This window comes from Anser brachyrhynchus, assembly GCF_964034855.1.
Source record: "Anser brachyrhynchus genome assembly, chromosome: 19".
In the NCBI taxonomy this organism is placed as follows: Eukaryota; Metazoa; Chordata; class Aves; order Anseriformes; family Anatidae; genus Anser; species Anser brachyrhynchus.
Genome location: NC_137712.1, coordinates 347,353 through 371,403, shown reverse-complemented (window position 1 = coordinate 371,403; position 24,051 = coordinate 347,353). Strand labels below are relative to the sequence as shown.

Here is a 24,051-nt window from a genome sequence, read left to right as displayed (position 1 = left end):
AGGTATTCAAATGAACATTATTTTGATTGAAAATTCATTCAAATCATATTTTGAGATTATTTCCACTTCAGCCTTTGTGCATCAGGAGTAAACCCTTTGTAGTCAGCAAGCTGTGACCATAAGAGATGATCTGAAAATAGTTTAGGCAGTAGTTCAATGTTCCAGTCAAAAGCATAGAAGTCTGAATATAGTCCATTTCAATGGACTATAAATAAAGGCTCTTGTCCCCAAAAGGCAGTCATCAGTTCAGTTCTCCTGGTAGTCAGAAAGTTAAAATGTTATTAATAGCTCTAATTCTGGTTGATTCTGTGGTTAAGTTCTGCATTTGACATATTTGCTTCTTATAGGCTGCCATATGTTTCCAAGTATGAAGAAACATTCAGTGTGGTGGTAATGATTCCAAAGTTTATGGTGGACGTAAGTGCAGGAAATGGTATCTTCTTCATGTCCTAAAGTATATATACTTGTGTTGATGATAGAAACTGATTTTCCTCCTCAGCATCATGACTTCATATTCTACCCCACTTCAGCATTCTCTCTTTCAAAAGAAGATTAACGGTTTACGCTAGCCAGGGACATTGTGGGTTTTTTTTTTTTTTCCCTTGAAGTATCTTTAGGAGTGTGAAGCTCAATAAAAACAGCTATATCCTCCAATAGTCCTGTTTGCAAAGTACTGGAGAAAACCATGTGTCCATTTTCCACTGTGGTTGCCAACTGGTTTTTCAGTAAATTTTGAACAGGAGGCAGACATCTGATTAAAGTGAATGTCTTACAACAGGCCATGTTTTGTATATTATTAGTGGCTATGATGGTCTCATTTAATTACCAAATTCATATATAACTGTGAATAGTGCTTTCACAGAAAGTTTTCATGCTTTCCAAAACACTGCAGAGATTCTTGTTGCTTGCAAGTAGCATTTAAAAAGGAGCTTTAAACAGTTTAATTGTATGTGTTCGAGGAACTGTGTCATTCACACAACTTCCTTGGCAGCAACTTAAGTCAGTTCGTTCTGCCTTGCTATGGTGAGAGGGAGAAGGAGGGAGGAAGGGAGAGAGTGAGGGGGGCTGGGGAGAATATGTAACTGGAGAGCTTATAGTATGCTAACTGTTCACAGTTTCCAGTTGAATTAGCTGTAAAAGACATCTGTGTTCCTGCAGTGTTGGCTAGAAGGTGCCAAGCATTTATGGTACAGCTATTAGACAGATTATTTTGGAAGGTATAACTTAATGTATTTTTCCAGAACAAAAGAAAAGATCTAATGTAATATATAGCAAATAAGTTAGCTTTCTAAGCAACTTAAGTTTCTTAGAATTTGCACACTGAGTGTAGCTCAGTATAGAAAACTTTATGCATGTTCTTTATCATCTTAATGCTGAAAAGTTCAGGGCTCATGTACTAATCAGAATGTAGAAAATGGTTACTTGCTGCCTGAAACATGTCTATCCTGTCCTGGAAAACTAATATAAAAAGATAAAATAATATTAAAATAATAATGATGCCCAGGAAATCATCTCTGTAATACTGAGTGACTCAATGACTAGCCTTCAAGTTTTCGTGTGCTTTAACTAACCCTTTCATTAAATTAGGAGGGGTTTCTAGTATTTAGAAAGCCTTTCTAGCAACATCTAGGCCTCAGCAATGGGTCCTTTATTTTGGGATTTTTGTTATGCAGTACTCAGGGACAGTTCCTCAACCTTCCTTTATTTTAGTTTAGTTTAGTTTCATTTTGTTTTGTTTTCTACGTTTTGTTTTGTTCTGTTTCTTCTAAGTGGGCCTCAGTATAATTCTTTACAGGACAGTGAGTAGACCAGAGCTTTACGTTACTGCCCTAGAAGGAATATGGAGCAATTAATCTGAAACCGGTGTATTTTCCTTTTTGTTACTGGGATGGATTTCAGCCCATCGTGTTGAATCCATTCAGCTTTGAGAGCTGCTGAAGAGCTTTTAATATGTATTTTAATTAATAGAAGCGATAGATTCATCAGATGTAAACTATGTGATATGCAGGAGTTTAAAATGTACAAAGAAGAAGGAAGAGATAGTGGAATGTTAGCACATTTTGTAACTTTCTGGAAGTAGGTAGACTACACTAGTGACATCTCTAAAGTACTCTGAGTTTTAGAATTTTTTAAAAAAATTTCCATGTAAACACCAAGTCTGACATTTAATTTTGCCATTTGTTTTACTGGTTGCTTTGGCAACTAATAAATAGTTTGTGTTAAGTGCTTTAGCAGCCAGTCTTTCTGCAGAAATGTGATTTGTCTAATCCTCTCGCAAGTGCTTGATTATTGCTTCATGTGCATAATGTCTGCTTTTCTTATGTTGTACTTAAACTAGAAATGGCAGAACTTTGTTTTCTTCAAAAAGTTTACAGACCATCCAGAAAACATCGCTCTTTAGTTTCAAACTTACGCTCACTTCCAATCTCTTCCTTTGTGATACTTTCTCTACAAATTTTTAAAACTCACTTGAGTATTTTCAAAAGAAATTAATACCAAACAAATGTGTGGGATTCACATGCTATTATCAACCACTAAACCCAGCCTGAATTAGTGTGCTCGGTATTTTTCTTAATAGACCAAAGCTTCCTAAAAATTGTAGAATATTCTGTAAAAATCATCAGAGAAGACGATCATGATGAGTTTTTAACTTTTTAAAATCACTTTCTAGTACTTTCTATGACTTCCTTAGCAAACGAGTCTCTTTACTATCCTAGTTATACTTATACTTACTTATAGTTCTTTTAACTACCAAGCTATTACCTAGGAATGCTAAAAACACATAAAACAGCCAGAAAACAAGGGATTTTATCTACTCTGTCTATTTCTTCAGAACAGCCACCTGAAATTATTTTTGCAAGGAGTATTTTGTTGATGGGTTGGTTAATGTTGTGTGGTTCTTTTTGAGCTCAGACTTCAGTTTCCTTGCAGCTATGCTCTCATAGTGGATATGTCTTCACTGTCAGTATAGATGTTGTCCAAACTCACACATTACTCTGCAGATCCAACTGCAAGAAATTCAGCATTTTTACTGAAGTGTAAGTAAGGGTTTTGTACATTAGTGAATCTATAAAAGTAACACCTGAAATTGAAAATGTCACCTCTATTCAGGGAGCACCTGAAGGAAATACACTCAAGCGTGTTAACAGTGCAGTCAGAAGTGCATTAGAAATATGGTTAGTTGTACATGGTCTTAATAGACTGGCACAGACAAAAGTATCCTAGGTTTCTGATGGGCTTGTCCAGTTTGCTGACTATATTAAACTAGAACAGTGATCTTACCTGTACTGAACTTCATCTTTTACCATTATTAACCTATTTCCATGATCCTACTCTTGGAGACACTGGATTGAGAATTACTGGGCAGACTCCTCTACGGTTCATTTTGTATTTTATTTGACACTTCATATATTAGCATCAACAAACTCCCCTCAGTGTCCACATCACTTAATTTGTAACAGCTGGTCTCCTTTTTTTGTAGTAAAGAAAATAGGCCAGAATTGAATAGTCCAAGAAGACTGAACTATCACACATGCACGCAGGTTTTTCCCAATACCAATGGAGACAGGTGAATGGAGCCACGCCTGCTTAAACTGTACGTGGCCATTAAAGGACATCTTTATCCTGAGATATCAGTCCAGCATGATTCACTGTTACGCTTAAATTTATGGGAAGGAAAAGTATAGCTTAATTTGCTCATTGTATGTTCTATTTTTCTATAATTGTTTTTAGACATTACAAAAGATTGATGCATCCGTCGGTGTTTATTCACTTGTTGCAAGCAATGCTTTTGGAATTATCCTTTAAATTAGTGGATGTGTTCAAAGGCAAATTTGAAAATAAAGCAAAGACTACATCAAAAGAGGGCCACACTATATTTATTCCAAGCATTCTTGGCAACAGTAGGTGGTAGCATTTGGAAAAATAAAAATTTTAAAAAATTGGTCAAACTATTTTTGTTACAGATTTGAGGGGGCTATGGAGAAACACCTAATAAATCGGCTAATAAATGTATTCTGGAGCTCTGTAAACGTAAAGTAGGTTCTAAAAAATAGAACCTGGAAGCAAAGGGAAGTGAACCAAAAGAACAACAGGTCCCTCTCTCTTAATACCTCATTTTGTTTGTTTGTTACGAATTTGGGGGGTGGCATTAGTTGACCAAAGCAAGTCAACTGAGTTTGAGAAAAAAAGGAAATAGTCCTTTTTAATAAATGTGAATGTTTAAAAACACAAAGTCTGTAATGAAACAGTGAATTAAAGTTTTTCTTTGTGTGAAATTTCTAGAATTAGAAAATCTTGATTGCCAATGTAGACAGACTAATATCCTATACTAGTTATTGTCCTTAGGATAAAAAAAAAATGCACTGCGGGGTAACGTTGCCGAACTACTTTTTGTAAATTTACCTTAGAATAGAACACTAATTACAGCAACAGGGATCATGTGGCAGAAATGTTTATGTTCCCTGTATTCCCAGGGCGCATGGTATTAGAAATTGTTTGTTATTTTTTTTGTTTTCAAGTGAGACTTGTTGTGGGGGAAAGCAGAAAAGTGCAGCCAGAGTCCTGTTCTTACCATGTTCTTGTCTGAGAAGCTGGTGCAACATTGCATGTCATATGCATTGACAGGATCTAGTTGCAATACTTTGAAAATGAAATCTGTGCTTTGACAACAGCCATCAATCTAGATTTAATAATTTTTATGTCTTTCTTGATTGCATACACAACGTTCTTCTTCATTTCCTTATGGTGTGTTTTGCAAGTATGTCTTTGTGTTTGAAAGTTTTAATTGTCACCCACTGACTTTGGTTACAATGGCAACAGAAAAGCAAAAATTCACAGCAAAGATTTAAGTAGAGAATCTGTGTCTTGGAATGTCCTTATTTAGTTTTAGAAACAGAGCTGGTAAACATCAATTTTGCTTCTTAGCTACTCATGAAAAAATAGTAACTAGTTGAAGCTGTTTTTACCTTCTACAAAAAAATCCTGTCGCTCAAATTTTTCATCATATAATATGCAACTCATTTGCAGATTTTTTTGTTTGGATGCCTAGTATTGGTTTATTGATAGACTTTTAGCAAATAAAAATTGTGAACCATTACTTCTTCACCCTGTTGCTTTATTTAAAAGCTCTGGAGACTGTAAATGTTCACATGTTCTACTGAAGGATTGCAAAAGTAACATTCATTTATAACATTCGAAGGATTATTCATGGAAAAATTATGCAAAGGAAAAAAACAGTGAGATCCTTTGGGACATGTGTAAACTTTTCCAAATGTTCTTGCCACAGACCGCTAAACAGTACTCAGTTCATTCTGATGAAGTTGTCTTACATTCCCTACTGCAAACAATTTTTAATAATGTTTTAATATTTTTATACGTTATTTTTTGTACATGTCAGCATAGACTTGAAAATGATGTTGAGAAATAATGAAAACCAAACCAACCCTTGTTCGTGCCAGCTGACTGGAAAATCCTACTAAGAGTGCTTTGTCTCCATGAAAGGCAAAAAAAAAAACAGAATAGCAATCATGGTAACAGTATGCACTAGGAGTGGAGCCAGGAGAGTGAAGAGAGTAGTAGCAGATGACTTCAGTTATTGGAGGGAAAAAAAAAAAAAAGAAGAAGAAAGGGGGGGGGGGGGGGGGCGCAAAATAACTCATTCTCAAATGAATTTAAGTTTTGGAATTTTGTTATCAGCAGTCTCAGGCATAGTTCCCCCAGCTAATTGCTCAGCAGTCTGGTATGTCCATAAACATCCCTTGGTCTGTGCAGGTTTCATCAGCATCTCACCGCTTACCCTCCTTGGCATACTTCTTGGCACAGGCTTTCTTGTATTTTACCCCTTTATAAAAACGAGGTCATCTCCCCTGTGCCCCATAAGTCACGCTGACACTCTCTGCGCCCTGTCTTCTTACTGAACTGACGGTACCCTGCAGCAGAGTTCCAGTCTAACGAGAGCTCTGAACTTCTCAGTTCTTCATAGACATTTGACAGCAGAGCAGATGTAAAGACTTTATAAAGGTTTATAGGCTCAGATTCTTTTTGTCTTAACACAGAGTTAACAGAGACAAACTGTATATATTTCCTTCTATTGCCTTGGAGATGAGGAAGATACGGAACTACGTAGAAAATGGCCACTCCAGAGAGAACATCATCAGCATAGGTGATACTTGTCTTCACCTTCTCCCACAAAGCATTCTTTTTTCATTGGGATCTTCCCTGAAGACACCTAACTAGGAATTAAAATAAGTCCATTATCTCCTTTCACAGGACTGATCAAAGCAATTGTAATGTCTAATGGTAAGGAAGCCAGGCTGGAACTGTTGGCTTAAATTGTAAGGCTCCTACACCTATTCCAACAAATTCTGTCACCACTGGGACATCTCACCTTACTCGGGCAGTATTTTAACCTGTACTGAAGTCTGATACAACAGGTTTTATATCAGTCTTCAGTCTGAGATACACAGTCCTCTTAGTCATATTACATAATTTGTTTCACTTTTTTTTAACAAACTTTTCTTCTCTCTGTCCAGGTAATAAAAGCTCTTGCTATAATTAATTTATAATGATTGCAAATATTTTTGTTTCTGTTATATTCATAGTGTAAATTTCACCCCATGCTTGCTAAATGGGGATTTCATTTCCTAAACTAAAGTGAACTGTAGATTCTCAAAGAACTATTTTTGTTGATAGACATCATCTCTATTTTTTATTTACAGGTTTTTGTTAGGGATAATGTTTGAACCTGTAAACTACCTGGAGATAAAGCCAACTGACTTCGATTATGTTATGGCTTGATTGTGTCAGCATAAAGCTTGCTATTTTGCTGTTTTTTCTCTAGATAGATGTTTTGATGTAGTCTCCATGCTTTGTGTCAATGAACATTGTCTTAAAATCAAACTAATTGAACAGTCTGATTGCTTTGAGTTTAGTGACTTTCCACGGTGAGAAACTTAATCCTTTAAACTGTTATGTATTACATATAAATAACTTAAATTTTCTGTGGCATAGTGGCTGTGTGAAAAAGCACTGCAATATACTAGTACTCATTTAAGGCTGTGCTTTGAGATTGCTATTCTTTAACAGGCTGTAGTTTCAACAATTTATTAAACATTGTTTCAGTAGCTCTCAGTGAACTGTACTGTCATCCACTTAAAAGGATTTAATGTAAATCATGATTTAGAACTGGCAATAGCGCCAGAGAGAAAGAACTGAACAACACAACGGGTAGCCATAGAAAACTGAACCAATCCCATAGCCACATTAAGGGGCATCACACTTTCCTTTTGTGCTCTAACTGGTGCTCAGCCTCCATGGCAGAAGAGGAGAGTGAACCTTATTCACCTTGGGGAACAAGCTTCTAACGTTTTCTTACAAATGCAACATTTTAATTGAAAATGTATCAGCACATTGTACTCAGCCTTTTTCTTCTGACCTCCCAGGCATATGGTTCTGGTTGAATGTCTGGATCAAGAAATGATTAAAAGTGCATTTTTTTAGAATTGCATGTGACCTTTAAACATAAGACCTTGTCTGAAGCCACATGCCAGTGACTCATGCTACTAGTGTCATGTTTCACAAATTCTCAGTTGTGATAAACAAATGGTAGCAAAGCCAAGCAGGCAAAAATCCCCTCCTATATATGATGGTGTACAGGAAGAAGGCAGAAAACAGGATTCAGTGTGTTTTCTCTTTTTCTTCTTTTCTCCTCCCACTAAATGATTTCCTCTCTCTCAGCTGTTAGAAAGTTTCCTATTTCTTCTTGTCTTGAGGCTCCTTTTTTTTTTTTTTTTGATCTGTTTTGCTGCTACTTAATCTGTACCAAGTCTGGAAATAAGCAGGTATGGGGCAGACAGCCACTTTCATGACCACCATTCCCACTTCTGTCATGAGTACCAACATCACAACCAAATATTTATCAGTGAAATCTTAACTGTTTATTGTGAAGCCAAGAATAGCCTTGCGTTCACTGAGTATGATGATAGGCTTTGTTGTTCACTGCTGTATTGCAAAGTTCATTGCTGATCTTTTGCGAACAGCATCAAGGAACTGGAACAAGAATATCTTGTCCACGTTTTCCATGGGGCCTCATAAAATGTGTTAAATGAGAGGAAAAATAATTGCAGTGAGACATTGCTAAAGCTCATAGATGAGTGAGAAGTAATACATCTGTCTGGACATAGATACGTGAAAAGCCCCTGCTTTCTCTTACATGCTTAAACAGTGAGTCAGTATAAGCAGGTCGTTTACCATGTATTCACAACATGGAGTTGTGAGTAAAACACAAACGTGTGTGGACACTCCTGCTCACACCCAAAGTGCAAACTGACTGTATGGTTCTGCATGTTACACTTTGGCACATCCAGCTTTTTTAAGGGTGCCAAGAATTTTTTGTAGGAGTTCATTGTTGAAAGTATGTGCAAAGCTGTTTTAAAAATTGCTTCCAGGCAGTTCAAGTATATAGAGATGAATTCATAGTAGAAATGGATGTTATAACCCCGATGTGGAAGAAATACTTACTCAGAAATGGTGTGTTCAGTATATCTGTATTAATTTTAATCAGCAGCTAAGCACACAAGCCCATGACATTTCTGGGTTTTGCATCAGTTCAATGTTAAATTATGTGTGTCTTTTAGGTCCATCTGAAGTGTCAGCAATTATGAAATTCAGCAGGAGACCAACATGTCCTGATGCCTCAGTAGCAGCAAGTCTACCTACACCTCCTGTACCCAGGCACAGGAAGAGTCACAGCCTGGGAAACAAGTGGGTACACCAGGCTGTCTCACCATCAGGCAATTTCACACATCACAAAGGTTTAATCTGGAAGCAGAACACTCTTTGGTATTTGCCTCTTCCCTTTCCTGTATTGCAGGAGAGTTTCAGGCTTTAATGTCTATTCTGTAGGTTTTCTCTTTATACTTTGTTGACACTGTTCTCTGCTAGTGCCAGAAATTGTCAGTACTCCAAAGTTGTGTAGATACTTTGGCCTGTGGATGCCTGGTGTGCAGAACGTGTTTTTTTTTTTTTTTAATTAACATCTGGACTAATAAATCTAAGGAAACATGGTAGCTTCTTGGCACTCATTATCGTTCAGGAAAGTTGTGAGCTTTTGGATTGTTCTACAGGTTAGAAACATTTTTCTCTGTACCACTTACCAGCTAAGCAAGAGCACCTGCTCCCCAGTTAAGGGTAGCATATACCAAATTTCACATTTAATGGGTTAACAAAAAAAAGTAGTTCGCATAATTGATGTGTTAGTTCAGCTTAGTGCAGGATCGCTGAGAAGTGCCTTAGCTGGAGCCTGCTTGTTTTTCTACCTTTGCATCTACCCATGATGTTCACATACTGGACAGAGAGGAGTAAAAAACTTACATAGTTTCCCATTTGCAGAAAAGTGATGCTTGTTACTTAAAAAGGCTGCTAAAATTTGAAACTTGTTTAGGTAGTCCAGGAGCATATATACAAGCAGCGGGAAAATGAGCAGTACCATTTATCTGCTTGCTACTTAATAACCTGTAGATATTTATGATCATTGTATGATAAGGCAAGGTCTAAGCAGAAAAATCAGACAGAAAGGGTTGTTATCAGATGGCATAAAAAGGTTCTTGCATTTTTGTGTTATCAGATGACCTAAGAAGGTTCTTGCATTTTCCTCTCTATATATTTCCAGCATGATGTGTCAGTTCAGTGTAGTGGAGAGCAAAAGTGCCACCTTCCCGACGGAGAAGCCACGCCACCTTCTGGATGACAGTGTCCTGGAGTCGCACAGCCCAGCCCGCAGCCACGCACTGAACTCAATTTTCACCAATGGCGTTTCCATAGGTAGGGTCTGGGGGGGAATTGATATACCTGTTTTTCGGTCCCGGTTCTCTGGAAACTCTGAGAGATCCCCAAAAGCAGGAAATTATGAAGGTTATTAGCTCCTGGGCAAAAATTGATCCCTTTTATAGAAGAAAGTAGATTAGTGCTACTGCTCAGATATTTAGTCAACTTTATCTCAACTTTCCAGAATTACCTAGTGATGGTTTTGGTAAAAGTGGCATGAAGGAGCACTTTCTTCCTATATGTTCTGTACATAACACGGAGTGTTTGTTAGCCTTCACAGGTTAAAAAAAAAAAAAAAAGTGCTACTGCCAAGACAGTATATATTCACAAAGAATATATTTCTTTCACAAAGAAAACTAGTTTTAACAATGTATTTTAGAAGGTGAGAGAATAATTTAGCTGTGCTCGCTGAGACATAAAAGAAGCTTAAAATAAACTTGTGAAAAATGTTGATGACAATAACATTATGGTATTATAATTAATTAACTATAATAATGAAAACATCAAGAATCTGTATTCTAAGCAAGAGAAGGCAACCTTTTACGTGACTCAGGTTATTTCTAGAATAGGAAATAGACTGCAAAGGCTAGCAGAATACTTAATCAAGGAGAGCTTGACACTAAGATGATCTTTGAACTTCTGAAAATACAGCCACAGTTCACTTCAGTGTTATACTGAGCATTAGAGCATCACTCTTGGACATATTAAAACTGAGTTAATAGCTACGCAAGGGAAGGAGGGACAAATTGGTCATAGGCTTCAAAGAGAAAAAGGGATTATCATTGTGAATTCCATCACATTGATTTGTTATGGCTCGTAGCAGCAGCTGGCATACCATCTGTTACAGGTGTGCTTGCTTGTTGAAAACAAATAATGCTATCTTGTCTAATAATTCTGAATTACAGATGTTGAGGTAGAAATACTGCTTTACAAAGTGATTGTATTTTGTGTTCCTGAAGTATTCAGCTTTTAAAGGAAAGGCAACATAATTAAAAGAAAAGTAACATGCAGATATCTGGTATTTAAGCACAGCAACAATGATGACTTCATTCGTCAGTGAGAAATTATAAATAGGCTGATGTAAGCCCCTTCCAATTTTAGATGTTACTGTGGTCTCTAAAGACCAACTTGGAAACATGGTTTCAGTGAGCAATTTCCATGATAGTATATAAAAATTATTCTGGTGAGCCACATACAATGGCTTTTTATTTTCCCCTGGGTGGTTTCCTTACTCCTTCTCTGTACTCCTCTTTTTCTAGATAGCAGTGAAAGCTCAGAATTTAGTGAGGAGCTGTCATCAGGGCTTGAAAGGTGAGTTAGTTTTTGTTTACACTCACTGAGCACTATACAGATTTAGCTGAGAAATTCCTGAATGATCCCTAGCATAGATAAGCAATAAATCAAGTTATTTTTATCAAATTATTGATCAGCTATTAAAAAATTGAAGACATTTTTAACGTAAAGCACTGTCAAGTTGTTGTGTTTTTCTTCCAACGGACCTGAAAAAAATGGGAACTACCTCTTTTATGTTTTCCAAACCCTAACTGTTGAAGTCTCAAACTAGACTTTAATTATCAGATATTTACATTCACAAACAGGGGTCGTTTGTATGCCACACTTGGGCCTAACTGGAGGGTACCAATCCGGAATTCTCCCAGGAGTCGAAGCTGTGTCTACAGGTACAGTTCAGGCCTACTTTGCTCAGTGTATGGTGCTAAACTCTCATTTGGGCCTCTGCTCTTTCCTAGATCAAAAAGGTGTTTTGTGTCTTAAAGTATTCTTGTATGACTATATCAGCTTATGTGACTCTTCCTGTCCCACTTCTAAAAATTCCTGTTAATGCTAAAACAGTGTCAGGGCCAGTTCAGATGAAATTCAGTTCAGGTGCTGATTCAACTGGTAATTACATCTGGCTTCCATACTGCAGAAAGCTGTTGTTTACTTTTGAGTTTTATGACATTACAGAAGCAGGTTTGTCATGAAGGCTACATTAGCATTTAGATTGACTTGTTTTTAATAAAATTATCTGTGATGAATGATGAGGTTAGAAGGATGCCTTCTCTACCCTTTCTCAAAATTTCCTTCCTGATTTGTAGGACAGCTACCCATAACATCTATTTGTGTCAGAGAGCATTAGTAGGATGTGTTGGTTTTGTACAGTATAGAGGTGTGACCTTGGACCCATAGTAGGAGAGGGAACAACTGCAGTGCGTGTGTAGCAGGTACTCCCAATGCTACTAGTCATTAAACCATGGACTTTTCAGAAACAGGTAATCCATTTACAGCCCAAAGAGAGGTGATGTGGAAAATTGTGTGTAGTTAGTCATAAAATAAATTAAAAAAATAAAATTGGTTGCATTCATACCTGTTGGAACTTGATAAATTCTATGATAGTTGGAAGTGAAGAAGTATATATAAGTAGTAAAGAAAATAAGGCCCAGATACAGTATTCTGCAAATACTGAGATTTAGTCTGAGTTTAAATTGAGTCAGTTTTTATTTCGTCTAAATTACTTTACTATGGCTTTTGTAGAAATGTTGATATAATGCATAAATGTAAGTGCAGCCATTTTACCTGAGCTAGTAACATCTGACAGCAGCGCAAGTCAGAAGTTCTATAGGATTGTAAATATATATGTTATAAATAAATAAAGGAGTAACATTTTAACAATATTTCAGCTATACCTGCTTCTGAAAAATACTCCCTTGTGCACGTCTATATAATAATACTGGGAAGAATACACATTAGCACAGACAGGGCAGTTTCATTTGATCAAAATAGTCACACCTGCCAGTTTGAAGTGCAGGTCTTGTATAGGTAGGTGCTGCTGTGTATATCACATTCACTAGCCTGTGTTTTCATGATACCATCTGGCTTGTTCATATACAGAATGATGTTTCTTTTGCAACTGACTGTGAGATTGTGTGCATGTCCTTTTCCTTGTATTCATTATCAGACATGATTAAATTGTCTCTGGTAAACTTCATTGGACCTTACATTTACAAAATATCAGGACTGGGATTACATGACAATGAAGAGAGGTTAGCAGCAGATAATTCTAGCAGATCATCACTCACTAATCAATCTTTGGTTGTTATATTATTAGTAACTGTTTATATTTCTAACTTAGCCTGTACTTGGGTTCTTTCAGTTGCAGCACTTTTTACTGTAGTATGTGGGAAACTCTATCAGGAAGCCTCTGTCAAGGCTGTATGAACTCTTTACCAGGGATTTGACTCTTTATTAGGGAGTGTAGTGATAGGACAAGCTTTAAACTAAAAGAGGGTGGATTTAGATTAGATATAAGGAAGAAACTCTCTACTATGAGGGTGGTGAGGCGCTGGAACAGGTTGCCTAGAAAACTCAGGGATGTCCCATCCTTGGAAGTGTTTAAGGCCAGGTTGGATGGGGCTTTGAGCAACCTAGTATAGTGGTAGGTGTCCCTGCCTGTGGCAGGGGGATTGGAACTAGATGGTCTTTAAGGTTCCTTCCAACCCAAACCATTCCATGATTCTATATTTGTACTGGGTATGAAAACAATATTTTAATCACTGTACAATAACAATTTGTTACTGTTATTTAGTTAACTTTTTTTTCCAATTAGCCAAGGTAACTTCATATATTTGTTTTTGATAGCTAAAGCTTCTTTTAAGGTAAAATTATATTTGTGGGAGCTCTTATTGCTGAAATGTTAAGCTACTAATTTTCAGAAATCCAGATAATTTATTTAATTTACCAGAATAAAAATTGAAACTTGCTCTATTTCCCTTTGGCTTCAGGCCTTAGTATTTATTTTGCTTTATTTTTGTTTTATTTTTTATGTCTAAGCCCTGAGAATAGAATCTTTTGTTAACCTGCTCTTTTTAAAGATTCTGCTTCCCTTTAGATGTCTAGGTCTGGAAAATAGATATTTATAGAGTCAAATGTCTAGTGATAAAATATATTCAAGGCGATACAGGAAAAGTATTAGAGTTAATATTTAGAATTATATTATTTACTTCTTGTCCTTCTTTAGCTCAAAACGTATGGTAATGTTATGTCTCTCTAGCCCAACAGGGGCCTGCAGCTACACGTTAGGTAGTTCTACAGGAGTCATTTCCATGGAAGGGCCATTAAGGAGAAAAACACTGCTCAAAGAAGGCAAGAAACCTACTGTAAGTGATTCCCGTTCTCCCTTTGATTCTTATTCAGTAGTGATTGTTTTAATTTCCAGGATTACATTCAACTTGCAGACATAGTACACAAAATAATGTTCCTTGTTATTACCAACTGCAAAATCATGTGGAAAGTTTTAACTAGGTTATAACGAGGTTGTAATTCTTGCGTGTCATTTGATTTACAGCAGCTTTGCTTCTCCCTTCATTTGCACAAAATGTCTCTTGTGGCAGCAAAGCAAGTCCCAGACAACATTCTAAATCAGTGTGCATTTCTGTGAGGGCAGAAATTTAGTATCATGGTGAAATGGGAAGGCTGCAGGGCATCTACCCTTAGCACCAAAGTCATGGTCATTCATACTTACCCTAAATTCACAGGTCTCCAATGGTTCTGGTCTTACACACTTGATAATTTTTTGTTTTCTTTAGAGTTCATTGAAAGTTTTTGTGTGGAACCCTACTGTTCAATACCGAAAGATTTGAAGAATTGCAGAAATGTTATCTCAATAAATGTTACTGATCAAATGAAGACGTCTAAGTTTTGTCCAGTAGAAGGCAGCATGCTACTTTGCTGTGAAGCAATCAGTCCTGATACTTTTAGGAGATACCCAAGTAAGATAAGGCAGGGGGGGGGTTGGAATTAGATGATCTTTAAGGTCCCTTCCAATCCAGACCATTCTGTGATTCTATGAAGATGGATTGCATTCACAGCCAGACACCTAAATTTAGGTATTTGGTTTGATTTACACCAGAAGACACTCTTTATCTAACTTTCCATTCCTGGCTTCTAAACTTACCTTCAGTAGCACTTGGACTTGCTATTGAATAGATTTTTTTAAATGTGTGAGATATGCTAAGTTTCTGTTATTGTTTTCCTTTCTGATTCAGCTCTCCTCGTGGACTAGATACTGGGTTATGCTTTCAGGATCAACTCTTCTGTACTTTGGAGCAAAATCTTTACGAGGCACTGAAAGAAAACATGTAAGCTTTAAATTTGTTCTAAAAGCAAAAATTGCATATTCATAAGCAGATCTGAGAGGGTATTTGAAGAGTATTTGCTTTTCTAGGGTAAGCAATATGTCTGCACAACTTTTGCAATGAGAAATTAATCCCTAGTACAGACTCAGCTGTGACTTACTTGTCTGTCTCTTCCAGTATAAATCTACACCTGGTAAAAAGGTTTCCATTGTGGGCTGGATGGTGGCACTGCCTGATGACCCTGAACATCCTGATATTTTCCAGCTAAATAACCCTGATAAAGGTAGATGTTGCAGGGTGGGCATTCTCTGCATTGTATTTCTATGATGGGGAGTAATAGCTATTGCTGAGTTTGTAGATGACAATACTTACAGTGACACTCAGTTAAAAGAATGAAGAGAGATTTTCAGGGGAGGATACAAATGAAGTTGATCATACTTCTATAATACCCTGTAGTATTTCTGTGGTGTCTACAGAGGTATTGCTGCATAGACAGTTACTGTAAGTTTTGCAAAAATTGCCAGACCAGTGTGAGATTTCTGCATGTATATGTACCTGCATACCCTAATCCCTGAGTTCTGAATAGCTTTCTTTAAATTGACCTATATCAAATCTTGACTTACAGTAAGGAAAACTAAAATATTATGAAAGTTCTCCAAACATCTAACCATTTACCAAAAAAAATTTAATTAATTAATTTTTAATAATTAATTTTGAAGGGCTGTAACTCTTCCACTTTGATCCAACTTTAAAGAAAGATCAGAAAGACTCTGGTATTATTTTGTACTTTGAGTGGTTGCATAAAGATTTCTGAGGCTTCCTTCACTTCTCATGTGGTCAATTTCTGTACTGGACATGGATTCACATCTCTGGTGATAAGTGCATCTCTTGGTTGTTGAATAAAATGCATAATGTGTTTGACAGCGAAAAAAAATAAAAATAAAAATTACAAAAAACTGATCATGGAGGAAATGTGCAGTAGGATACTGACGAAAACTAAGTTTCCAAATATCAGAAACGTTCTTATAAGTTTGGCAGTAACTGCAACAGTCTTAGTGAGAAGAAAGCCAGGAGTAAATTAGATCACCGCACCGTCCTATCCAGACTTTTCTGTAGCTGTAATTTGGCCTCTCTCCCTACACACTCTCCTTAGCTTCGCAGAGCACTTACGTTCTCATGCTGCCTTCACCCAAGGATTGTTGGATAACATGCCTCACGTGGGCTCTATTGTATGAGCACCATGCTGTGTTAATTTTGTACCTCAAATGCTCATTAACAGTTTACTTAACAACTTCATCTTCTGCATAGGATTTAGAATTCACTGAAGCAGTATGTCTGCAAGTTTAGAGCCGTCAATTCTCTTATTTTTATAGGCAATGTTTACAAATTCCAGACTGGTTCAAGGTTTCATGCAATATTATGGCATAAGCATTTGGATGATGCATGCAAAAGCAACAAGCCTCAGGTAAGGCTGTGAAACTCTTTCTACCCGCTTTTTCCTATTTTTCAGAAAACCCTTACTAGAAAAGATACCTCTTTTAAATGTGTGCACACAGTCCTGTGGGGACAGACATAAATCCTTGTTTTGTACATTGATCCAAATTTTCAATAGAAGGAATGATTTTTTTTTTTAAACTATAGAATTCCCACACCAAATCAGGATTTGTCACGGTCTACCTATAGGTTTGGTGACCCTAACAGCATACAACCTCTACAATTGCAGCTTCAAGTAGGGTAGCCCCATCTTTACTTCAGAAGGGGCTTTCTCATGAACAGAGAAAGTAGCAAACATACTGGCATTTATACTGATGGCTGGGTTTATAACTACTTATTGGAGAGAGTGTCCTATAAAATGTTGTTTGTCCTTTATAAAGCAGCATCATTCTTCTCTTCAGGAAAAACATTCGTTCTTAGAAGGATTTCCCAATGTTATATTAATAGGATGATGATCCATATAGGATATATATATATATATATATGTACACACATATAGGATATATAACAGGATGCAGCTTAAGAATCCTCTTTACACACACAGCCCCCCAACTTTCTCCCCTAATGACTTCTTAGGATACTTTGTCTGGATTTGGTCCACAAGTAGAAAAATCATTTGAGTCTTTATCTTCCAGTTACAGGGTTAGCCCTCTTTGGGGCATTTACGACTGATGATGCCTTTTGCATTAGATAATAAATTATCAGTACACTGTATTTTGCAGTTTCCCAATGCTGTAATATGCTCAGGAGCAATACACTGTTGAATAGTTTACGTTTTCTTCCAGGTACCTGCTAATCTTATGTCATTTGAATAATTTGCTCTCTTACCTGCTGTGACTTCAAGTGCCAAACTGAAGAAACAGGTTATTGTTCTCTAAGGAGGAAGAGGAGAAAAGAGTGGTTTTCCTGATGTGAGCCAGCCACAGCTGGTTCAGCACTTTCCTATGTAACTTGAAAGTGATTCTGAAACATCTTTTAAAAGCAGAAAATGAATGTTGTCCTTAGGACCAGACATAGTCTCATGCACTGAGTGAAAGAAAACAAGTTAGATGGACAGAAAATCAATCCTGACTCCTGCAGGATTCTAGAGCACTCAACTTTTTGTGGTCACAGACTGTTCCTGAACTGATGTTTGACCACAAACTGAGCATCATATCTTCTGCCTATCCTTTTTTAAACTGTTATTTTTATTGTTAAGCTGCTTTGTGTGACTGAAGAACATTTGGCCCATGTTGGGTTTCAATTCTTTCTAATGCACAGAATGATTGACAGTGTTAACTTGCTGCAGAGTGTCAATTAGAATAGAAAATTGTGGAACAACATTTTTATAACCTAAGTGCACTGAGTTGCTTGGCAATGTGGCTGCCTCAGATTTTGTATCAAATCTCTGGACAATTCTGCTGTTCACATTTGAGCTATTTGGGAAAAATGTATTTTGGCACAGGGCATTTTCTTTTCATTCAGTTACGTTACTCAGAAATGCCATGACAATGTATTTAAGGTGTATGTTTTTAAATTTATGTTGTGTTAAAGGTAGTGTTTCATTCTCTTACTAGTGGTATAGCTGCTTACATTTTTATTTTTTTTTGAATCTGGATGCTGTTCATCATAAATTCCTTGACACATGGAAGGAGGTGATCAGGTCCTATGATTCATATGACGCTGGCTCTTCAGAATGATTCCATGTCATTATTTTCTGTTCTGTCTTTCTGTTGATGACCCAGCCCCATTCAATTCCAGTACATGATGCGCCTTAATGGCATATAGTCATGGTACTGCTAAATCATGACGTCAATGAAAGCTAGGCAACGCTTTCTGATAATGGAACAGGTACAAAGAAACCTCCATGTCAGTGTCCACACAAATAAAAAAAATAAATAAAAATACAGAGAGCCTTATTATTAACTGGTCTTTTCCTGTAAAGGAACTCTTCCGACTCTTCCTACTTCCATAGCTATATCCCTGCTGTGCCCTAGCACACCTGTGGTCAGAGTTTTTAGAATTTTATTCCCATGATAAGTTCAGTCCTTTTTCAATGTGAAACTCTCTTGCTATACGGCATCACTGTTCATACCTCCTTAATGACAGAAAGAGGAAAATCTCTTTTGAATTTCCTAAGATTGCATGGAGGAGATATTTTCAATACATCCAGCTTTGCAGACCATGAAAAAATGAAAGACAATTAAAATGAACAGAGCCTATATTAGAACAAGCTCCCTGGAACTAGTGGTATTTATTCCTGTGGCCTTGCATGATTTTCTGAATTTTGATTTTGAAACTTCTCTAACAGCAGCAACAACAATCTGTACTGTTAAAGGTAGGTTGACTGTAATTTTTGTGTTATTTTAATCGTCCATATTACAGTCCTGAGAATTAAGCCTAATTCATACCAGCTTTTCAAGAAAACCATTTCCTGACAACTCCTGCATTTAGGTCCTGGGACATGAAAATTTATGTAAAGTTGACAGAGACTCTTCAATAGATCAAGAGTTGTGTGAAAAGAGTAGTATTGCAAAATATATTTATACTTTTTTTCACTTTGTATGTTAAATTAAGACAAGAATGAACCAAGAAAAACACAAGCGAAGTCAGAGCATCCAGTGCTATTAGAGACAGTGTAAAAGCTTTTGAATGCTAAAAACCTGTCATCAGTAAATTAATTCAGACTGTTAGGATGTATCATCTGAATTATTCTGCACCTGTGGACTTGTGTGATTAGTTATCAGTGAGATTATTCATGAAAATACAGGTGTTACGTGGACTGCCATCTTAATGAGTATGCTACCTATAGCCACATGTATCGTGTATTATTAGCATTCATAGGGTTTGAATGATGTCCAGTTTCTTCAGTATTTTAGATTACACTTACACCCTTAAAGCTAAAGATGGAGTCTTATTTCTCAGTACATATTATGTGCAGATACATGTATTGTCAAAATACTATCTGTTATAGAGTAGCTACGTTTTAGGTGGGCCAACAAATAAATACCTAGGAAGACAAGGTGTTATATACAGGAATTAAATCTTAACTGCCAGCATCAAGAATGGTGATCAATGATGACACACTAACCAAAGAACAACTGTGCATGTAAAGAAGTGATTTTGGGGTGGATGGTTGTGGGTGGTTTTGTTTCTGTGTGTGTGGTTTTGTTTTGTTTTGTTTTGTTGTTTTTTACTTTATTAGTAGCCCTTTCCCCTTAAAAGGGAATAAACTGATCTGTCTTAAATGTAAGCTAAATTTAAAATGCTCATTGGCATAATGTGCATATATATTAGAACACCAATGACATATTTTCCAGCATATTGTAATTGAGATAAACTAATGGATGTCATGACAAATTTCAGTTATGTCTAACAAGCTTCCCTTGGAAAGAAGAATGATGTGCCTGTACACACTCAGAACTTAATAGCTTTTAGAATTTAAGGGTCTTTAAAGTGTGTATGTTACTATATTTACAAGAGGCAGATTTTTCTGTTCTTCAAAGATATACTTTTACTCAAAATTACGAAATTATGAGCCATAGAGCTTGTTGGAGTAGTTACAAAAGGGTCCATTTTCACTTCTTTTAAAAAAAATTTCCAACTAAAAAGGAAACATCTTTACCAGAAAAGATCCAAAATAGTGTGGCATGAATGAATTAAAACATTTATGAATGATTCTTACATCTAGTCATTTGTCACTGAGATGTGTATTTGAGGAGAAATAAAACCTTTCAAATAATCCTACTGAGAACCTTGGAATTTGGGAATGTGTCAGAAGAACTTGAAATCATTCACATTATTATAATTTTAATGTTTATATATATATAAGATAGATGAATGTAGTAGATAATAGACTTACACAGTAGTCAGGTAAAGTCTTTTCAGTATAGCAAAATTGTGAAATTACTGTACAATATAAAAAAAGATTCAGAATGATGGAACGGTTTAAGAATATTATTAAAAATAGCTTGATCCAATTTTAAATGAATTTATAAATATTAAACAGTTTGTGGCTACTGGTTTGGGATTTTTTGCTGTCATTTGACAGCATTTGATGTCATCAGGTACTTTTAATGTGAACTGAAAGCTGCTATTGACATACAACACATTGCAAATAGGTACTGGTTAATACACCATTTTCACAAAAAAATGTCACAAACCATGCAAGTTTCATCTATCAAAGAGAGTAACTGCAATAGTTGTGTAGAAGCAAACATTATCTCAGAATGACTCCAGGATTGTGAAGGTATACAATGTATTCAGGCAATATTAACTACTTAATCTGCGATTTTAATGTTACTCGGTGCCAAAATGCATGTTTTTCCAAATAGCAGTACAATGAGGCAATGATAGTCCTTTTCAAATTGCAATTTACTTGTCACATTATAATCTAAACCAATTTCAACACTTTGGTTTGTTTTGTGTGAAGACTGTTGCACTATTTTTGGCCGTATTTTTCAGCAGTCCACTGCATGCCATTTGTGTAAGGATTCTTTCTATAATTCTTGTGAACTGTTTTCACCTGTAATAACCACTAAACCCTAGCATTGGAATCTAGGTTTTTGGCAAAGTATTTTGTTACCTCAGTCTTGTATCAATTTGCTGTACTTTTCAGCTTGTTACATTGATAATGATTGTTTCACTAATTAAATACTTTAAGGTAAAAAAAAAAAGTTTGTTTACTTTGACAGCAATTACATTTGGTTGTAGATTTAAAAACGTGTGAAATATGTATGCTGTTAACAATAAAATATTTTAAAAAGGAATAGTAGAGGTACAGAACGAATTTTTCAGCTCAAAGGCAGCCATTTTATTTGTGAATGAATGGTAATACAATCAAGCAGATTTAATAGTGTATACCGTGCAGCCATTCGATAGCATAAATACAACAGATTCATAATTTCTAACAGAAAATTGAAAATCCCTCCAGATTTTCAGTTCTGGGTTTGGAAAGTCCAAAGTAGAGACATTTATCTTACTGTTTTCCAAATGAAAGTATTTAATCACAGCCAAACATGCATATTGACTTGGACAGCAAAGTAGATTTATTTGCACTTATCACTAAACATTATTGAGACACCTGGGTTCTCATTTCCTGTCTGCTGAAATCAATAGGATGTTATATTTCATCCACTAATAAAGCTGTCTGCCCTACATTACACAATACGTATATCAGTTTTGACATCTGTAATAATACCTTCTGGTTTGAGATCTGAAATATTCTTTCTTATTTCAGTGATGAAATCAGGGTTCACTCAGAACCTTGAAACACTGAGCACTGATAGGGAAATCATAATAATCAAGTATTCAGTAGAAAATTCTCTTGGAGAAGACCAACATGGAAGTGTTGGCCATTGTCTGTCCTTTTTTGATAATTTCTCGTGTTACAAGCACCATTTTTTCCCCATTTGAGGGAAGCAGGCTCCATATTATGACTGGTAAGTAGGGTGTTTTAGCTGTAGTATAGTAACTTTATAAGAAATTGCCTGAGAGATGAGACATTACCTAATGTGAATGTGAGAGCAAAACAAGATAGCAAAAAAAAAAAAAAAGCTGCTTTCAGAGTTGAAAATGAAAGCACATATCCCTTTCCTGACATTGACTCATTTTCCTGTTTTCCCCCAGAAACAGGAAGACTTGTTCAAGACTTTAGTACTTTGTAGTCTTGGAAATCACTTGGATCTGTACAGTTTTCCTCCAGGGCTATATCCAATGTTTGATTATAAATATTTTATAAATTAAGCATCAGTGAATCTCTTAAATCTACCAAATGGTTCATTTCACTGATAGCATTAATAGAAATGAAAGAAGGAAATTGGAATTCTTCTCCCAGTGGGGAACAGGATAGAAAATACACTAAAAGAACACATTAGGAAGGAAGAGCAATTATATTCATTATACTCCATAATGTCATTGTATTATACAAAGGCAAATTTCATGGAGAGAGAGAACTACTTTCTGCATTGCAGTATTTCACTGTAATGCAACGTTTCTGTCATAGAACACCTAAGGATGAGTAGTGAAGAGCTCATTAAATGTTTGTTATGTCCAAGCTTCTTGTTTTGTAGTCTGAGAGGAAAAAAAAAAAAAGAAGTTTGTTCCTACTTCAGATGTCAGGCATCAAAGGGTGGTATGTAAGTGAGGTAATGAGGTCACTGGTAAATTATGTTCATTTTTTTTCTGAACTCGTAAAGATTGTTGTGATACTTCTATAGTTGTGATCTATTAATAGCAACATTTATTTATCACATCCTGAAAATATGCCAGACCTTTCCTTGGGGTGCAAAGAGAAAAGAAAGTCGAAGTTTGTGTGTCTCTGTAGACCTCAGATGTGAAAGCAAGTCAGATAAGCATATTGGAAAGGATGAAAACTCCCATTTTATGTCAACTCAGCACAGTTGTTCATGAGGAAAGTGCAGATAGTAATGAATTGGAGGAAGTAGCCTTTATACTTCTGGACTCTGTAGACTTGCTCTTACTGCCAGAAATAAGCTTTTCAGCTTTAAGGAAGAGCAGGTCTAATTCCAAGTGATTATTTGGTTTATGTGATCCATGGTTTGGATTTGAAAGTGTGCAGTAGCTGGAAAATCAGAAAACAAATGCATTCATTCTGGCATCTGTACAGAGAAAAGTCTATGCAATTTTGCAGAATAAAAAAGTAGACAAACAGATCATTGATTTTACATGATTTTTTAATTGATACCACTACCTTAATAAAGTAAATATAATTTTTGAATATATGAGAACACCTTTGACCTCTGGAAACGCTGGCAATTATTTGTAGCCAAATGGTTAACATTTCCCGAAGTAATACAAAGTATTGATGTGAACTTGTTTGACATAAATGCATAGAATGAATGTATGCCTTGCCTGTTAGAGGGTGGTGTCATAGTCTTTCACAGGGCACAGAAGACTGAAAGTAGAAAGCAAGGGAAGGAGCAACATGCTATATAGACATGAATAGCTGAAGATTAAAAAAGATTTTTTTTCTTCCTTTTAGATATCAAAGTGTCCTTTGCTGCTTTCAAGTACTGCAATAAATTTAAGCCTAACCACTCCTGACTGCATTGTTTAGTAGTGCAATTGTGCAATTACTTTATTTCAACAAATATGTATCATTTGGAGAATGGCAGGGAATACAGTTTTATTTCATATACCATGTGAAGATAAGACCTAGCAATTCCCGAGCAGTGAATGTGCTGATTTACCGTTAGGGGAAGCATCTGTGGCTATGCAGTTCGTTAGACATCTTAGAGTTCAAGCTGCCTTTTGTCTTGCTGCCTACTCTGTGCTTTGAGGAGGCAAAGAAAGAGGGAAGATCACTTAACATCATAGCTAGCCAACTTCTGAACCAGCCCTTAACTTGTTGCTATTCCATGGCAAGGGCACATTGGTTTCGATCGAATATCTCACTTTGGAGAAGGACAACAGGATGCTGTGACATTGTAAAAGGTAGGAAGCAAAAAAAGGCTAGATGCTAAGGTGGAGTGTATATGATGCAGGGGAAACTCAGGTGATGGCTGATTAAGACTCTCAGTTAAGCCTTAAGATCATTCTATAAAACTGGAAGCATTCTGATGGTGATTGAAACCAGCATGCTTATATCTTGCAGTTTTCT

General features: G+C 36.2%; 1 protein-coding gene across 4 annotated transcripts in view; it reads left to right on the top strand.

Moving 5' to 3' along the window:
- Positions 1-21,199, top strand: part of RALGPS1 (Ral GEF with PH domain and SH3 binding motif 1) — a 110,041-nt gene extending 88,842 nt beyond the window's left edge. For all 4 annotated transcript variants that reach the window (XM_080561719.1, XM_080561720.1, XM_080561722.1 and 1 more), the window contains 9 exons: positions 8,637-8,763; positions 9,671-9,822; positions 11,085-11,136; positions 11,424-11,504; positions 13,874-13,979; positions 14,868-14,960; positions 15,135-15,240; positions 16,331-16,422; positions 17,237-21,199. In XM_080561719.1, the coding sequence (XP_080417845.1) occupies positions 8,637-8,763; positions 9,671-9,822; positions 11,085-11,136; positions 11,424-11,504; positions 13,874-13,979; positions 14,868-14,960; positions 15,135-15,240; positions 16,331-16,422; positions 17,237-17,266 (839 nt within the window). In that variant the 3' untranslated portion in view covers positions 17,267-21,199. The remainder of the gene's footprint in view (positions 1-8,636; positions 8,764-9,670; positions 9,823-11,084; positions 11,137-11,423; positions 11,505-13,873; positions 13,980-14,867; positions 14,961-15,134; positions 15,241-16,330; positions 16,423-17,236) is intronic.
- The last annotated feature ends 2,852 nt before the right edge of the window (positions 21,200-24,051 follow it).